Below are 17,890 nucleotides of genomic sequence, written 5' to 3'. Positions count from 1 at the left end.
CATCAACCCACGGAAGGTTCCGTTGGTTTCCATCAGAATCAACCTGCCAGGTTTTGTTGTCGAGCAGGGCACAGTCTGGCACAGGAGGAGAAACTCCAGGCTCTACTGCAGCTTCAACACCAACACACGTCAGAAATCTGCCGCATTTTTTTTTTTTTTTTGACATGGTGGACTCCTACCGCCACTTCATCCTTAACTTATACGACCTGGCAAGGCCCTTATAAAAGCTCCTCCGCAAGGATGCCCGTTGGTACTGGACTGACGTAGAGCAGGGATCATTTGTGGCTCTGTCAACAACTATCGCCCATACCGCACGTCTGCGGCTTCCCGACCTCAGCCTAGCTCCCTTCACCGTGCCGACTGATGCAAGTGAGTATCGTATCGGCGCAGTTTTGCTTCAGGAGTATCAAAGAAAACTTTGCCCTGTGGCGCTTGCGAGGCAGGCTCTCGCGGGAGCAGAATGGAACTATACTGTAACAGAGTAACAGTGCCTGGCAATTGTATTTGCACTAAAGAAATTTGACATTTGTTTGGATGCAGATGAGTTCACAATTCAGACTGATTACCAGGCGCTGACGTGGCTGTCAAAGTTGCAAAATAAAGCCGAACGTATAGCCCGCTCGCTGTCGCTCTTCAGAAGTATAATTGTAGAGTGGAATACAAGAAAGGCACCCTCAGCAAAGCAGCCGACGTCCTGTGCCAAGTGTCATTATCCGGGGATGGCGAACTGGTACCCGAGGTCCTTGCTGTGGCAGTGCCTGTAGACGCCAGGCGAATGCTGGCCTCGCGCCAGCAGCTACTCGACGCTTAGTTAAGCGGCGAACCGTGAGATCAGATACGCAAAGCACTGGGCAGCGCCAACTCCGCTGGGAGCACTGTGCCTACCACCAACTACGACTCCTACTTGCCAGCAGAATATGGCCTACTCTTGCGGCATATACCCGCTACCGATACAAATTGTGGCGAGTCCCCGTTCCGTGTCGTTGTGCCTAGGAACCTGCGCATGCCTTTTCTAGGATACTTTCCCGACACACGCCTCACTAGTAAAAAAGAAACATTTGAGAAGTTGTGTCGCTTCATGACATGGCCGCAAATCAGAAAGTATGCCCTGAAATATGTTCGCACTTGTCCTACCTGCCCGACTGTAACTGAAAGGAGGGAACTCACCCAGCTCCATGCAACCCGTGGAGAGCCGGTACCCATGGAAAATTGTGACCTGCAATGTAATAGACCTGTTCAGCTAAAAAGAATCGGCACTTCTAAGTGGTCGCTGACCAGTTCTCGAGGTGGATAGAACTTTACCCGCAACGCAAGATAGATTCTAAGATAATCTGGGACAGGCTGTTGGAAACAGTCACCCGTTTCCGGTTTGCCAACGCAGTTTATCACACATGATGGGTTCACGGGCAGAATATTTGTTGACATTTGCAAGGCTCTTGGCATGCCGCAAAAAAAAATGAAGTACGAAACACTACCACCCTGAAGCCAATACAGAACGTGTCAACCGAAACCATAAGACAATGCTATCGGCTTTCAGGAGTGGCACAAAGACTAGAAGGTTCGTGTCCAGGAGATGTCCTTCGCCACAAGGGTCGCGGTAAACCTGTCGACAGGTTTAAATGCCGGCCGCTATCCTCGGTCGAAAACCCCGGTTGCCTATTACCTCTGCATTAGCAGCTTGCAATTACTCTACATTCACACGTTCTTTCCAGCCGCCTTACCCACACTTTGAAGAAAGCTCTGAAAGGAGATCGCATTCGTGATCACATTATCCATCCTGCGCTCTCCTTCTCAGCTCTGGAACGGAGGAGCAGTACAATGAGCCACACCAATTGCTTCAGGACGTTTCAGACATGGCTCGGGAGTTCGGGCAGACGCCGAAAACAGTGCCCAGGAAAGGCAGCGCAACGGCGGCTTGCAAAAAGGTGCTCACGGCACCGTTTTCGGCTGCTGCTAAAATGCGCGCCGCGCAGCACGTGAGGGGCAGTGCATTGGAGTTGGTGGACGCTGAGGGAAGCCAGGCAGACGACGGACTGATGAACGGCAAGTGCTGATTTCATGCTTACTCATAATCTAGTACAGATCCTTTCTAGTCGCGAAGCAGAATGCATACTGAACATCAGCAGTTGCATGCCTTGTAGCGAATAGCATGAGGGTGATGTTTCTAAAGCTGGTATAAAATTATAATTGCCGAATATTTCGAATGATTGTTGTGGGCACTGAGAGGGATGAACTTTTTGCCTGTCAGTCTCAAAGAGCGCGGCAAGCTGCACGTGGAGGGAAAATTGCACGGTTGTTATGTACCGTTTAAAGGCAGTGATTTGAATGTGCGCGTACGTGTGTTTGGGAACGGTGCGGTCGTGCCAGTACCAGCATGCCCTCTGGCAATACTGCCTTCTTTTGCATTCAGTTGGTGCGTAATCATAGCAGTGACATTACGATTATTTTTCTACTGCTGTTTTCTTTCAGCCTGCGGTGGGTCAGTGGTTTCCCAACTGCTAATGTCAGTCTGTCGACCTGAGCTGGAGGCCCCGTTGTCACCGGAGAGCCCGCTCTCTACCCACACTGGGCAGGTCTCTGCAGACATGCAGAATTCAGACACAGACGATGCTGCTGCAATGGTGCAACACCGACAACCAGAGCCACCGCGAAGGCGGAAGAGGCAGCGTGTTAGAAACGCTTCGCAAGGTGATTGACAGTACTGCATAGAATGAATTTCTTGTGTGGTGCTTTTGCGTAGAACATTATGTAGAGCTTTACGATATTATTACACATAGTGTGCCTTTATGTACAGCGTTATAGTAGACGGACTCCCCAGTCTCCCTGGAGCCCTCATTTATTTATTTATTTATTTGCATTACCCTTAAGGGCCCCCATGCGAGGGTATTACATGGGGGGGGGGGGCACAAACCTGAAATATGCACAAGAACTAAACCTAGATAAAATAAATAGATATGAACAGAGGGTATATACACTAATTCATGAAATCACAAGAACTTTTTTACACAATATGTTAATATGTAAATATAACAATAAGTAATAACTAATCTGCTACCACTAACCGTTTTCTTGCAACAAGGTTTGGAAAGATGTTAACTGCAGTAGCTATGCGTGATGGTAGGTTATTCCATTGTATTATTGTACGAGGAATAAATGATTTTGCGTAGAGCGATGAGAGGCACGTTATGCGTTTTACTTTGTTAGGGTGGTCACTGCGCGGGAAGACTGCAGGGGGTGGTGAAAAGAAGTCATCATGAAGCGTGGAATGGTGATAGAGTTTATGAGATAAGGTTAGGCGAGCAAACTGGCGTCGACGTGATAGTGGTTCCAACTCGGCACGTTGTTTTAATGATGTGACGCTGGTGAAGCGTGAATAATCGGAAAAGATGAAGCGAACAGCACGGTTTTGCAGAGATTCAATGTTGTCGATGATGTATGCTTGATCGGGATCCCAGATGGCAGAAGCATATTTAATTCTTCAGCGGATCAGCGTAATATCAGCAAGTTTTTTTTTAAGTGTGAAGGTGCGTGCTTGAGGTTACGCTTAAGAAGGACGAATGCTCGGTTAGCTGATGCTAGGACGGAGTTAATATGTTAATGCCAAGTGAAATCAGACTGAAGTTGAAGGCCAAGATACTTGTAAGTTGGCGCAAGTTATACGCTAGCATTATTGAGAAAGTAGGCGGTAGGAAGTCGAGTGGAATGCTTCGTAAATGACATTAACTTGGTTTTAGACGTACTTAAAGACATTAGCCACGAGGAGCACCAAGCGGTCCCCGCATCAAGATCAGTTTGTAAGGAAAGGCGGGCAGCGTCATTACTAATATTACGATATGTAACACAATCATTTGCGAATAATAGAATTCGAGATTAGACACATTTGGGTAGATCATTAATTAAAATTAAGAAAAGTAGGGGACCAAGTACGCTGTCCTGTGCGACTCCAGATGTTAAAGGAACAGAAGAAGAGTTACAGTCATTAGCACAGGTGAATTGCTGTCCGTTGGAGAGGAAATAATTAGGCCATGCAAGAACGTTTGGGTGAATATTTAAGTGTGTTAATTTGAAGTCTGTGATGAGGAACGCGATCAAAAGCTTTAGAGAAGTCAAGAAACACTGCGTCAAGTTGGAATCCTTTGTTAAATGCGGAAAATATGTCGTTAGTAAATCCGGCGAGTTGAGTGTCGCCTGAATAACCCCTGCAAGAACCGTGCTGGTACTTGAAAATGATATCATGGTCTTCTAGGTAGTTGATGACTTGTGTATTTATGATGTGCTCGAGAGGTTTACATATGTCACTAGTTAATGAGATAGGACGATAGTTAAGTGGAACAGAGCGATCACCCGATTTAAAAATTGGTATTGTTATGGTAAAACGTTAGAACGTTATCTAGTGAGGCGAGTCTAGCAGTGGTTATTGGAGGAATTAGAGGGTAGTAAATGGGATATAATAGGGCTCAGTGAGGTTAGGAGGACAAAAGAAGCACATACAGTGCTAAAAAGCGGGCACGTACTGTGCTACCTGGGCTTAGCGGAGAGACGAGAACTAGCAGTCGGATTCCTGATTAATAAGTTAATAGCTGGTAACATACAGGAATTCTATAGCATTAACGAGAGGGTGGCAGGTCTTGTTGTGAAACTTACTAAGAGGTACAAACTGAAGGTGGTACAAGTCTATGCCCCTACATGCAGTCATGATGACCAGGAAGTCGAAAGCCAGTGAGGCCGGAGTGCCTCGTCACCGATGCAGTTCGGGACACCGGCATCAAAAGACGGATGGCTGGACTGGCCGACATCAAGGCAGCAACGTCTACGGCGTTGGCGATGAGGAAGGGTCGACAGGCATCGGACTCGGAGGATGCGTACGATGTCAAAAGTGCAAGAACGATCCTTTTCTGTGTGCGCAGCCATAGGCCAGGGTTGCCGGACCTACGCTTAGAAAGCATTAAGGACTGACGTAGCCGGCAATAAGGACATCTTTAGTCACTGTTAAGTAGGTGGCTTAGGTGCTGGCGTCTCTTCATGGTGTTTTATTTACACGAGTTTTTGTTTCGAGTTTTTAAATTTCGGTTAATTAAAATCTGTTTGCTGTGCTGCTCTGCGTCTCCCGACTCCATCTCTCCCAACGTCCGCACGCCTCCGAGATCAGTAACACGCGACAAGAGTTCGCGACAATGATAAGAGGAAGAAGAGTAGGCTTTGGCCGTTCACCTTTTAAGGGAGATCTTAAGAGACCCTGTAATTTTTTGGTATTTAGCACCTATATAGGAATACTGCGTGTAGCGGCGAAACGTACGAAAGTGGTGAATGGGTGGCATTAGAAACAAAAGCAATTCGCTTTTACATACATGGCGTGAAAAATACTCGACTCCATCCCAAACAATACCATCCATAAAACATGACGAAAACATCCGATTTCCAAGCATTTCACCATTCCGCGGCCTTATTTCCTGCACTTTACGAGCACTAATAACGGGCGACTGCGCGTTTCCGAAACAACTTGGCATCAGCCGACGCGATGCTACATACGTGCACAGAGGTGGCCACAACACTGGCTCTCAGCGAAACCTTCACAGACGTTCGCGAAATGCCTTCTACTCGCGCTGAAGTCAAATGCGTGGGTGGAAACCCCGCTTTCAGTCGTTCAGCAGCCAGAATTTTCGAGTTACGAGTTCCTGGTTCTTCAGCTCCTCGGCGTTATCTTTAGCGCGTTCTGACAATGCAAGCAACACACTCCCGCATTATCAGTCTTGGCAATCGCTCGTCGCGTTTTCGACAAGCGTGAGTACTGAAAGAAGGGATATGTTGTTGCGAGGCCATTAAAAGCGTCACAAACATGTCCCACCAATATTCAGTACAAGCCAAATTTGGCACCACAGCCGAGCTGCTTTCCGCTAACTGCTTCACAAAGTCAGTCGTGGCGTGCATGCCACAAAGTATCCCAAACCGTAAGGAAATTATTTACAACAATGTTGGGGGACAGAGAAAGCGTCACGAACTTGTCCCAGTAAGATTCAGTAGACGCGAAACTAACTGCGCCACATGGCGGAGCTACTTTTCGCTAACTGCATTACAAAGCCGGGTGCGGTGAACGTGCCCAAAAACTACCCAAATACGTTACAAGAATGTGGGGCCCATAGAAAGCGTCGCGAACACCTCCCAGTACGAGTCATTAACTCAGATTAACTACGCCTAGCTATTTTTCGCCAACTAGGTTCCGTCAAACCCACCGTGGTTGCTCAGTGGTTGTGGTGTTGGGCTGCTGAGCACAACGTCGCGGGATCGAACCCCGGCCGCGGCGGCCACATTTCGATGGGGGCGAAAACACCCGTGTACTTAGATTTAGGTGCACGTTAAAGAACCACAGGTGGTCCAAATTTCCGGAGGCCCCCACAACGGCGTGCCTCATAACCAGAAAGTGGTTTCGGCACGTTGAACCCCATAATATTTAGGTTCCATCAAGTAAGCGTAAACTGCTTGAAATGCGTGGTAGACCGTCAAACAAAATTTCTCACCTTGCCGTAGTCCAATAGTGCAGCGGCGCAGTGTCGAAGGGCACAAGGAAGTCAAGAATACGCTGGGAGCCCAACAAACAGGTTACGTCCAAAAGAAACGGGTTGCGGAACAGGCGAACTTCACATGCGCAGGCGGCCTCGCTCGGTCCGTTGGCGTGTCTAGCGCTTGACGCATGCATCTGGTGCTTCTGGCGTGCCGCTAGCTTTTTGCAACGTAACGCAATAAAAAATAAGTCGCAAAGCATAAGTTCATTTATACACAAAACATCTTTTTATATTTATTGGGAAGAAAATTAAACAATATCTGTTAACTTCATTTCAGATTCTTTTTTTTTTCGTTGCTCGCGGCAGCTAACGTAAGGCACTAACGCTATAGCGTGACGTATTTCCTGACGCTAGTTTCCGCCTAGTGTCCCGTCTTGTTCAATTTCTTTCTCTATGGTGGAAGGCACTGGTCACAGCGGTAGCGAAGGCGTTGTGTATCAAAGGTCGAGCCACATCCACGCAGGTGCACCGAGCAAGAAGCGGATCGTTATGTATACCTTCAAATGCGTGCCGGCTAATTTTGTAAAAGGGAAATTCCAGCTAGTAAAACAGGTTCTGTTGGTGCACATGGATGGTGGTATCGGTCAAACGCCGGCAAAACATGGCAGTGGGGTACAGGCGTGCTGCCGACTACCGGAATTCACACAATTTTACCTTGTCAAGCAGAGTACACTGGCATTAGAGAGCTTTGCAGTTCTGTTGAACAGACTAATCTTCCAGGACATTCATGCGGAAATGTGCAGCATACGTAACCTACGAGAGTTCTTCATTTCATGATGTCAGTACTCTTTTTCCGCTGCTGTTGGTATTTTTATGTATTTATAATTACTGTCAAGCTGTTCGTATTAAATTACATTGTATAACACTAGAAATTGACCTGCAATGGTAAACAGTTAAAATGCCTTGATAATTGTCGCCCTTTTTGTATGCCTTGTATATTGGGGGCTCGGGCGCTTCTCAAGTGAATAGATTTTCACGTTTTGCTCGAGGAAGGAAGGAAATCAACTTTATTCAGGCCCTGCAGGCCCCGAGAGCTTTGGGATCTCATGGAGTGCGCGTCTCCCACGACGGAACCGGGAGGTTGAGTTTCCTGGAGGCATCGTGGACCTGCTGGACGGCCCAGAGTTGGGGAGTGAGTTCTTCGCTCCGGATTGCTTTTCCAAACTTGCGCTTGTCCGGTTCGGAGTTTATGTGAGCTTGCAAGCACGGCCAGAGTAAATGATATACGTTAAGGAATGTATTGCAATTGGTGCAATAGAAACTTTGTTGCAATGTAAAATATTTGAAGGAGTGGTATTTGAAAGAGGGTGGTAGAGCCCAGGCATGTAATGGTGTAATCTGCTTTGCGTGGGGTATGTGTCTGTTTGTAGCATTCTGAGTGTAACAGCTTGAGCTCGAGTGAGCGTGCGGTGTGGCGTACTATACTGTCTACGTTGTAGGTAGTAGTGTTTGGTGATTTCATTGTATGTAGTGGACGCGTCCTTATTCTCCGAGTGGTCGGGTGAAGCCGCGCGGTCTGTAAGCGCGCGCGCAGCCTCGTGTGCCGCCTCGTTAAGGTTGGGGACGTCGCCGATCTTTGGTCCTAAGTGTGTCCTATGTAAGGTCCTAAGAAAGAGATTAAGAACCACTTCATATACTGGTTTTGCTCGAGCATTCCCGCATTGTGATGATGCAAATAAATTTCAACTTCAACTTCCGAGCGATAGTTAACACAGCAGCGACTAGTATTTGTGTCCCGGTGTATACGGTGTCTATGACGTTGATTGGCAGCACTCAAGACTTGACAGCGTGACTGGAAAAAGGTCGATATAAACTAGTGTGAGAATCCGACGCGAAAAAGAAAAAAAAATGCCGTGTGAGTCAAGTTGGATCTCGTCGTGTACAGTGCAACACTGGCTTCTGTCGGGCACGTGCCATGCACAGCACGTAAATTCTGTCATGTACTCGCTACCCTACCAAGTGAGGACTAAAACGACCAACGAAGAGATTGAAGTCGTCCTGAGGAAAGCCTACAAGACGGCGCTGCACCTGCCGAGAAACACCTCCAACGAGAAGCTGATGCAACTAGGGGTGAGCAACACCTTCGTCGAAATGGCGGAAGCACAGCGGAAAGCGCAAATGAAAAGACTAACGGGGACCTACACGGGGCGAAACCTGATCGGTAGGCTGGGCTTCGAAATAGGAGACGTCGACCGGTACGAGGACGTACCGGCGGGAATTAGGAAAACCTTTAACGTAAAGCCTATACCGAAGAACATGGATCCCAGGCTCCACGAAGGCAGAAGGAAAGCTAGGGCCGAATACATAGAAAAGACAGTTGCTAGAGAAGAGAACACTCTCTTCACGGACGCGAGCATAAGTGTAATAGGCAGCGAGGCAAAGGCCATCGCGGTAATAATGAACAAGGAGGAAAAGCTTGTCTTGTGCGTCTCGGCCGAGATATGGAGCGTAGCTGAAGCCGAGGAAATCGCCTTGGCGCTGGCGGCGATACAAGGATATAGGGAGAATAAATCGCTAAATATTCTCACAGACTCGACAGAGACCTGCAAAGAGAATATGCAAACTGCCCTTAGGATCCTCAGAGGGGGTAACCCCTCGGAGGAGGCGAAAATCAAACACAATCTGATCTGGGTAATTGGAACGAGGGCATAAGGGGTAACGAGGCGGCGGACGGTCTAGCTCGAGCTAATAGGTTCCGGGCTGGGCAGCAGCAGGAGTACCGCGCTAGTTACGCCGGGATCCTCAGTGACAGTTATTCGGAATTACTGCAACACTACAGGGGGACTAGATTCAAGTACCCACCGGCCCATAAAGCGCTGACGAAGGAGGAAGCAACGGGCTGGCGTAGGCTCCAGACAAACACCTTCCCCAACCTTTTCATATTCAACAAGATGTTCCCAACGCAGTATAGGGACACCTGCCCCTGGTGCGGGGTTACACCCACACTCCATCACATAACTTGGGAGTGCGAACGAAACGACGCATTCCGCGATCACAAACCCCCGAGGGCGGAGCATTGGGAGAGCCGGCTCGTCAGCTGCGAGCTCGTCGTCCAAAGAAGGATGGTGGAGCACGCTAGGGACGCGGCCAAACTCAGTGGAGCCCTGGACTGAGGGACCACCCGTGCTGAAGAGGCTTCCTCTCGACGAGAAGACAGCGTGAAGAAGAGAAGACCTCGATCCGCGAGAATTCCATTTTATGCTTCAATAAATGTTTCTCTCTCTCTCTCTCTCTGCTCGTTTAGGCTTCATCAAAGAGTGGTCAAGTCAAGCCAAATCTCGGTTGTTCGTACCAAAACCACGATATGATTATGGGGCACGCCGTAGTGGGGCATCCTGGATTATTTTTTACCATAGCTCGGGTTCTTTAACGTGCACCCAGTGCACGGTACACGGGCGTTTTCTTTTTTTTTTTTCTTTTGCATTTCGCCCTTATGTATATGTCGCCGCCGCGGCCGGGACTAGCGATCCCGCGTCCTTGGGCTTAGCAGCCCAACGCCAAAGCCGTTACGCCACCGCAACGGGTCATCAAAAAGTGGCACGTCACACATGCATAGAGACAACCATGTAACGCCGTGGAGTCCTCTGAAAAAGGCAAGTACTACTACACTTACAAAGCGCGCATGCGCACGTAGATATTTCAATCTCGGTAAACGTTAAAGATCAAACTTCAGACGAAGCACATCACTCGCACAGAGCAATGCCTAAAATCAATTGTTAGGCAAGGGTAAGCACGTGCCTATCAAAACGTTTAAAAGAGTTCCATGGCATCGGCAGGTTGTTCGTGTATGCCATTTAGGCACGGCAAGACTGAGAACAGGCCGGGCTCGCTGGCCTGCCAGATATGGGACAAGTACAGCACGGCGCTCCATCCTTGCTGGGAGCGTCGAACACAGCGCTCTCCCCCCCATTTTAAGTCATTCCTGCAAGCCACTTTCCTTAAGCTACATCTGGGATAACTGGACCACTGCTAAACAGCAAGAGCAACTCCCGACACAACTATGCTGGTGGACTACGTAAAGCACGTTAAGGGATCCAGTAATCTGTACTGAGCACCACAACTGGACATCAAGCTTCACTGCGACAGTGTAGTAACTCGGACTGTGCAGTGACTAGAATATCGCAGTGGCTTAGACAGCGTTCGCTCGGACTAAGTTTCGCTTAGAAATAAATAAGTTCTCATTGCGTCGCAGCGCCTAACAATAAGACGCGTTGGTGTGGCATCGATACATATTAATTCCACGTCATCCTGCAGAGAGGCGCTGTAGCCGTTGGCTGCGATGGATATCGTTGGTAAACATGATTCCTGAAGCGCCTGCAAAATGTTCCAGGGATAGTCGAAGAGGAAGAAGAGGTGGCTGGCCCCCGAACCTGGAGCAGCAGTCGTGGCGCCGTTGCCACGAGTCGCACCGCGGTCCCCGTCCGTGCAAGCGGACGAGGATGACCGCATCGCAGGCGGCAACATGGCCCACGCCAACACCATGCTCTACGTGACCCGTGTCAGTTTTTGCATCTTTGTCTTGTTCGCCATGTACCTGCTGGGGATGCTGTTCTACGCGAGGACCACAGCACATCCCCCGGCACCCGTTATCGTTTACCAGAAGGCCGCACCGTGCCCATCCGCTGCTCCGATGAAGGCGCTCGCAGACGTGCCTTCTTCGACGCCACCAGCTCCATCCACGAGTAGCACCGCTAAGACGGCCCGCGGGTCGTTCGATGCACCCGAAGCAGCCGAAACTGAGGAGAAGCAGCAGCATTATGACCTGTTCTGCTTCTTCAACCAGTCGACGCAAGAAGATCCGTCCACCACGAGCCTCGACGTGTCCCAGATTCCGGTGGGTCTGTGCACTCACCTGGTCTACAGCTCTGTTGGCATAAACTCGAGGGGCTTCACGCTTAGCCTTGAGGGCCACAACGCGGAACAGCGTGCAATTGAACGGTTCGCCGCATTTGGGCAGCCCAGCAAGTTGCTCATCGCAGTGGGAAGGTCGCGCCATGACTGGCGTGCCTACCAGGACATAGCCTCAGACCGCCACATTGCCAGGGATTTCGGGCTCAAATTGCGGCGCTGGCTTCAAGACCGAAACCTTGACGGCGCCGTCATCAACTGGCCGGTGCCCGCTAAGCAGCGAGATGCGACCGAGCTTGTGCAGGAGGTGAAGCGAGCCCTGACTGACGAGCAGCTGCTCGCGGTTCTTCTGCCACATGACCAGAGGAGGCGCCGCAGGATGTTCGACGTGCGACGTCTGGCCGCGATAGCAGACTTTCTCCTCTTCCGCATGTACGGGTCTCACGGGCCCCACCGCACAGAGTATCCGATCACGGAGCAGGACATCTCGCTCTTCCCCAAAGCCGCGCGCTCGGAGACCGGCCGCGACGTGTTCGACAAGGCTTGCATGGTTCTGCCATTGTCGGGGTTGAGCTTCGTGCGCGCCGCCTCCTCGGCGTCGCTGACCCCCGGAGCTCCGGCGAGGGGACTGGGCCCCGCGGGCCGCCACTCCCGGCAAGCTGGCAGCCTCGCCTACCACGAGCTGTGCGCCGCCAACTGGACGCAGGTCCACGCGGGCCACTACGGCACGGCCGCCTCCCGTGGCTCCGTCTGGGTCGGCTACCACGACGCCACCCAGCTAGCCCGGATTGTGCACGTCACGCGGCGACGCCACGGCGCCAGCTGCTTCGCCCTGTGGGCGCTCGGGGACGACGACTTCCGCGGCTCGTGCGGCGCCACGAAGTTCCCGCTCGTACGGGCCGTCGCGGCCGAGTGCAAAGCCCCCATTGCCACCTAACGTCTCTTGCGGTCATGCCACGCTGCGCGGAATGCGCTCACTTTTGTGGACACACACCGAACAAGGCGCGAAGGTGCACGGACGTCGAAGTTGAACATAGCTGGCACTTGTCCTGTGGACGAGCATCACTTTGTTCAGCGTCCGTGATGCGACGCATTTCATACGCTGTGAAACTCAAGGGCCACGAACTGGCATTGTGTAGAGAACAAAGAACAAGTACGACCCTCTGGAGCTCTTTTGTGGTTTCCACTACCGCAGCGTCTGTCACCCAGTTCTGCACATAAAAATGGTCATAATGCTTGTATGGCTAACGTAATGATGCGTGTGGCACAGTTTTCATAAAATTCGATTATTTATGGAACTTTGAGTACTAGTTACGCTGCTCACAATCATGTGTCGGCTACATTTCCCTGCAATGTTATTTATTGCTCATAGAATTCTTGCAGTATCGTGATAACCAAAGCGGGAGAAAGCTCCGTGCAAGCATTTGTTTTTTCTGAAGCCCTGTACAACATTCTGTCACTGCAAAACATCTCTCAATGCACAGCATTTGCGCGTGTCTTTCGAAATCGCGGCTTTCCGCTGTTGCTAAAGCTCAGCGCCCCACGATCCAGGTGGCCTAGCGTTTGACGTGCTGCGAAGTTTCCTGTTGTTTTCAGTCAAGCGGTAGGCTAGGCGCACGTGTTAAAATGCGCAGGAAACCTGCCTTCACTCCACTGCATTTTCAAAGGCGCCGGTCGCCAAGGCCAGAGACCAACACACCCGACGTTGCCAGCTCATGAAGGTGGCCAGCGGATAGAATCGGCGACGGAATGTGCGATGTGTATCTAGACACCGCCACGTATTGATGCGCCCTTTTTTGATGGGAAATTCGCAATCGAGGGGCATTCTTCGTGCAGCTGAGCGAATATAGGCCTGAAGTCATGGTGGAAAACAAGGAATTTCTCTTTCATCAGTCTCTTTTTTGTGTACGTGTCTTAAAGGGACAGTAAAGCCAAATAATAAATCAAATTGAATTAATAGATTAATCCTCGAGGACGTGTAAGGCCTAAATATTATCGCGAACGGAGCTTTAGTAAATTAAAAGTTGAGGTAAATGCAGGGCACGATTACAGACTTCCCCGGATCATTCGGGTACTAGCCCGGTGACGAAGGAACTCCTGATCTACGTGCTGTAAACCTCTGAAGCAGTTCATTCACAAGGACATCATTCAATACTTCACTAATAATTATATCATTTCACAGCATCAGCATCGTTTCTGTAGTGGTTTTTCCACGGTTACACAGTTGATTGAATTCACGCACGATATTTCCTCATTACTTAACAACTATGAATGGGTCGGCGCTATATTTATTGATTACTCTAAAGCTTTCGATAAAGTATGCCACTGGAAACTTCCCCTTCAACTTCGCACCTTTCTTGCTGGCTCCTATGCTGATAAATTATTTGGCTGGATTACACATTATTTGCGCCTTAGGACTCAGTTTGTTAGCTACAATCGCCAGCAGTCATGACCGGTTCGCATTTCCTCGGGTGTCCCACAGGGTTCCGTTTTGGGACCCCTCTTATGTATAATTTAGATCAATGATGTCGTCGAAGTTGTTACGGCTGATTTGAATTACGCTAAAGGTATGCGAACCCTACAGACGCAATTTTCTCGTAATCTTTTTGGTAAGAAAGAAGCGCTGCGAGGCTTCTTGACTGGTATTTTAACAGTCCACTGCTCGCGCTATTTTTTCCGCTATGAATTCGCCATGAATACAAAGGAAATTAAAACATCATCCAACGAATATTCTGCATAAACCTTTTGGCGAAAAAAATAACTAATTTTAAATCCTATAAATTAACGCCACAGCGAAAGCATCTGATCAGCGCCAGCAAAGAGAAAAACCACATGTTTAAATTGTGCATGCTCTTTTAAAGCAGCCCGCAGTTTACCTGCGTCATCATTTGGTGCTCGTTTACGCTGCCGCACATGTGCGTGGCTGCCGCCATGGAAGGGCCAAATCGTGGATTTATACAGATACAAGGTGTTCTCGTCACGTTAGGACTATCCCTTCACGCTTGTTTGAAAGTTCGTCCTTTATATGATCAGTATCGTAAACAACTGGGCCAGTCTCGTTACACACAGTCTTCCTTCATCTGGCATGCTGCGTTGTGTCCTGCGAAAAATAAAATACAAAAATAAAGATTCACACCACGCATAATTAGGAGCGCAACAAAAAAACAGGGACGAAAAAAGACGCGCCGCTCTTGTTTCTCGCATCTTGCGCCATTCTCCGTCCCTGTTGATTGCGCTGTTGCTAATTATGTACCGATAACAACTTTCCCACTTACCATTCTCGCAAATGACATTTTTAAAATCGCGCGTTTTCCATCGTGCGCCTTGATTTCGCGGCCGTTCGGTTCTTCATCGTTTTCGGTTCCGCCGCGCAGTCAACTTCGCGTCTCGTGAAGGAATCCCGAGACAGCGTGCCACGGGCAAGGCGTGCCCACAGAATCGCGCAGGTGCTCGTGCGAACCGCGCGACTCAAGATCGAGCTCGGCTCCAGGGTTCTCGCCCAGCACTGCGTCCATACCTAGAGGCGGCCCAGATACTCGGTGGATGAAGCCGAAGGTCTTGACGCGACGGCGACGCTCCAACGGAAACGTAAGAGCTTTGATTCGCTCTCTGCTTCGTCGCTCAATGCGGTAACAAAAAGCTCTATCGCACGTCGTGGTGGCTTAGTGGCTGTATCGCGCTCTCCTTCTCAGCACGAGGTCGCGGATTCGATTCTCCCTCAAGGTATGCCAGTACTATAATGCTAGCCGCATTACTACTGTCCTAGACGCGGAAGACATGGCGGAATAAATCCAAGTGCGAACAAGAAAAAATCATCGCAATACCCTTTTTATGTAGCTGTATACAATTGAGTATTATCTGCAGTCGTTCCGTAGCCGGTGTTTAAGCATGCTCTTGACCAAAAATTGCACTGCGGTGCATGAATTAGACCGTTGCTTAAGGCGCATGTTAAACTCCAAACGTAATAACGCAGCCTTGTCCCTTTCCATTTGTTCGCGTTTGAATTTATGCTGTTGGTACCTAAGAAAATATAGACAAGGCTCACGCGAAGAACGAATCACGTCACAGTAGGACATGCGAAAACACAGAACTATACCGCTTCTAGTTATTTTATTATTTTTGCCTTTCTCACTTAACATACACCTGGTGCAATTGAATATGCAAAGCAGCGCTATCTACTGGCCTAGTGAAAGGCTTAACCTATACAATGTGACGCTTCCCCAATACATCAGGCATATTCACAGCTAGAACATAAGCCGACAACTTTACTTACTGGTTGTCATTCGCTGTTGAAAATGCTCAGTTATATAGAAAAATGCAGCCAAGGTATTGCTTCCGTAAGTGACGTTGACATTCTCCGTAAAGAAATGCAGGTTTCTGATATCCCTGCTGGGTTTCACAATTTTGTGGCAGTGGAGGGGAAGCCACGAGGCGTTTTTCTGGAACTTTAACCTGTCCCAGAGTAGGATTAGACTACGATTTGGCATACTGGGGCACACTGCACGAGGTCACTTGCACACGCGTGGTTCTCGTTCCTCATTTGAGTAACGGCAGTGGTAGTTTCTAACCTGATGTCTCACTACCTGCACGAGGTCACTTGCGCACGCGTGGTTCTCGTTTCTCATTTGAGTAACGGCAGTGGTAGTTTCTAACCTGATGTCTCACTACCTGCACGAGGTCACTTGCGCACGCGTGGTTCTCGTTCCTCATTTGAGTAACGGCAGTGGTAGTTTCTAACCTGATGTCTCACTACCTGCACGAGGTCACTTGCGCACGCGTGGTTCTCGTTCCTCATTTGAGTAACGGCAGTGGTAGTTTCTAACCTGATGTCTCACTACCTGCACGAGGTCACTTGCGCACGCGTGGTTCTCGTTTCTCATTTGAGTAACGGCAGTGGTAGTTTCTAACCTGATGTCTCACTACCTGCACGAGGTCACTTGCGCACGCGTGGTTCTCGTTCCTCATTTGAGTAACGGCAGTGGTAGTTTCTAACCTGATGTCTCACTACCTGCACGAGGTCACTTGCGCACGCGTGGTTCTCGTTCCTCATTTGAGTAACGGCAGTGGTAGTTTCTAACCTGATGTCTCACTACCTGCACGAGGTCACTTGCGCACGCGTGGTTCTCGTTCCTCATTTGAGTAACGGCAGTGGTAGTTTCTAACCTGATGTCTCACTACCTGCACGAGGTCACTTGCGCACGCGTGGTTCTCGTTCCTCATTTGAGTAACGGCAGTGGTAGTTTCTAACCTGATGTCTCACTACCTTAAAATACAGTAACTAAATATAGAAGTTGCGCAGCGGGACTTCACGAACACTTCGCCGGCTGCCGTCAATTTCAGTATAGGCAAGCCATTTTTCAACACACTGTACATACGGTAACTTTGTATAAATATGAGATGAATGTTAGGCTAGTTTTGTATCGTTACTTGGCGGTGCTTACTCTTCAAAGGCGCAGAAAGCATGCCTTAGCGATGTGTTATGGGAGCAGCAGATTAGAGTACGAGCACGACAGATGTTTGTCCACAGGTCTGCAAGGAGGGACCACGGAGCGGCCGCCTACGGGAGTCCACTGCGTGCCTGGTCGGCAGCTGTCCCCGCGTGTGCCTGTTGGTCAACCAGCTCTTCTCCAACGTTCGCTGCGTGCGCAGCATCTCGGGCCATCACCAGGAGGACATCGACAAGTCATGCACGGCCAGCGCAGCCGATGGGTGCTGCCAGCTTGCGGAGCAGTCCGCATGCAACAACTTCCTGTGGGTCATCATCATCAAGCTACACGAAGGACGGCTGGGCCTGGCTTGCCTGCGCGGACGCGTGGTTCCTTTGGCCTTCAACGAGCAGCGCAGGCGTTCGTTCATTCTGGTTCAATGGCCGCTGATGGAGCACCGCTGCATCGAGTTTCTGGAGCTACGCGAGTCACGCATGTCGCCAAAGCTGTTCCCGTCACGGGACGGCGTGGAGCTTAGCAAACACCTGAGGCACGCCAGGCTCTGCTACCGCCTACTGGATTCACCGACCAGGGACCTGACGGACGCGCTCCGCAGCGCAGTGGCCACGCTCGGCACGCTGGAGATTGTGAGCGGGCGCTTCTCGACTGTGGGCGTGAGCATGCCGTGTGAGCTGTTCAACAGGTGCGACGCCATGCGCACGCTCGTCTACCCCGAGAACTGGACCGACGTGCCCGAGGCTGAGGCGTTGATGCGCTGATGCGCCGAGCTACGCGGCAGCGCCAGATCCACGTCGAGGAGCTGTTCCCGACGGTCCACTCCCGCTATGTGCTGGCCGACCTCGTGTCCTGCATCGGAGCCATTGAGGAGCTCGTCGTGACCCGCTGTGCGACAGGAACGTACGGGACGCTTCACGGTTTCACAGTGTTGTTCGTCCTTCACGCGGCTGGATGCGCGACGCGCGGGACACTCAAGAAGTACAACTTGGAAGTCAACGAGATGCATCTCGGAGACCTCTTAATTGCGTTGAGCGAATC

At 50.0% G+C, this 17,890-nt stretch overlaps 1 protein-coding gene across 1 annotated transcript; it reads left to right on the top strand.

Moving 5' to 3' along the window:
• Window positions 1-11,022: 11,022 nt before the first annotated feature.
• LOC142568528 (chitinase-3-like protein 1) lies at window positions 11,023-12,345 on the top strand. The gene has a single exon (XM_075678437.1). The coding sequence runs from the start codon at window positions 11,023-11,025 to the stop codon at window positions 12,343-12,345; it is 1,323 nt and encodes a 440-aa protein (XP_075534552.1).
• The last annotated feature ends 5,545 nt before the right edge of the window (window positions 12,346-17,890 follow it).

Source organism: Dermacentor variabilis, unplaced genomic scaffold (assembly GCF_050947875.1).
Source record: "Dermacentor variabilis isolate Ectoservices unplaced genomic scaffold, ASM5094787v1 scaffold_20, whole genome shotgun sequence".
Classification (NCBI taxonomy): Eukaryota; Metazoa; Arthropoda; class Arachnida; order Ixodida; family Ixodidae; genus Dermacentor; species Dermacentor variabilis.
The sequence above is the reverse complement of the archived record's forward strand: the minus strand, read 5'-3'. Positions and strand labels throughout refer to the sequence as shown.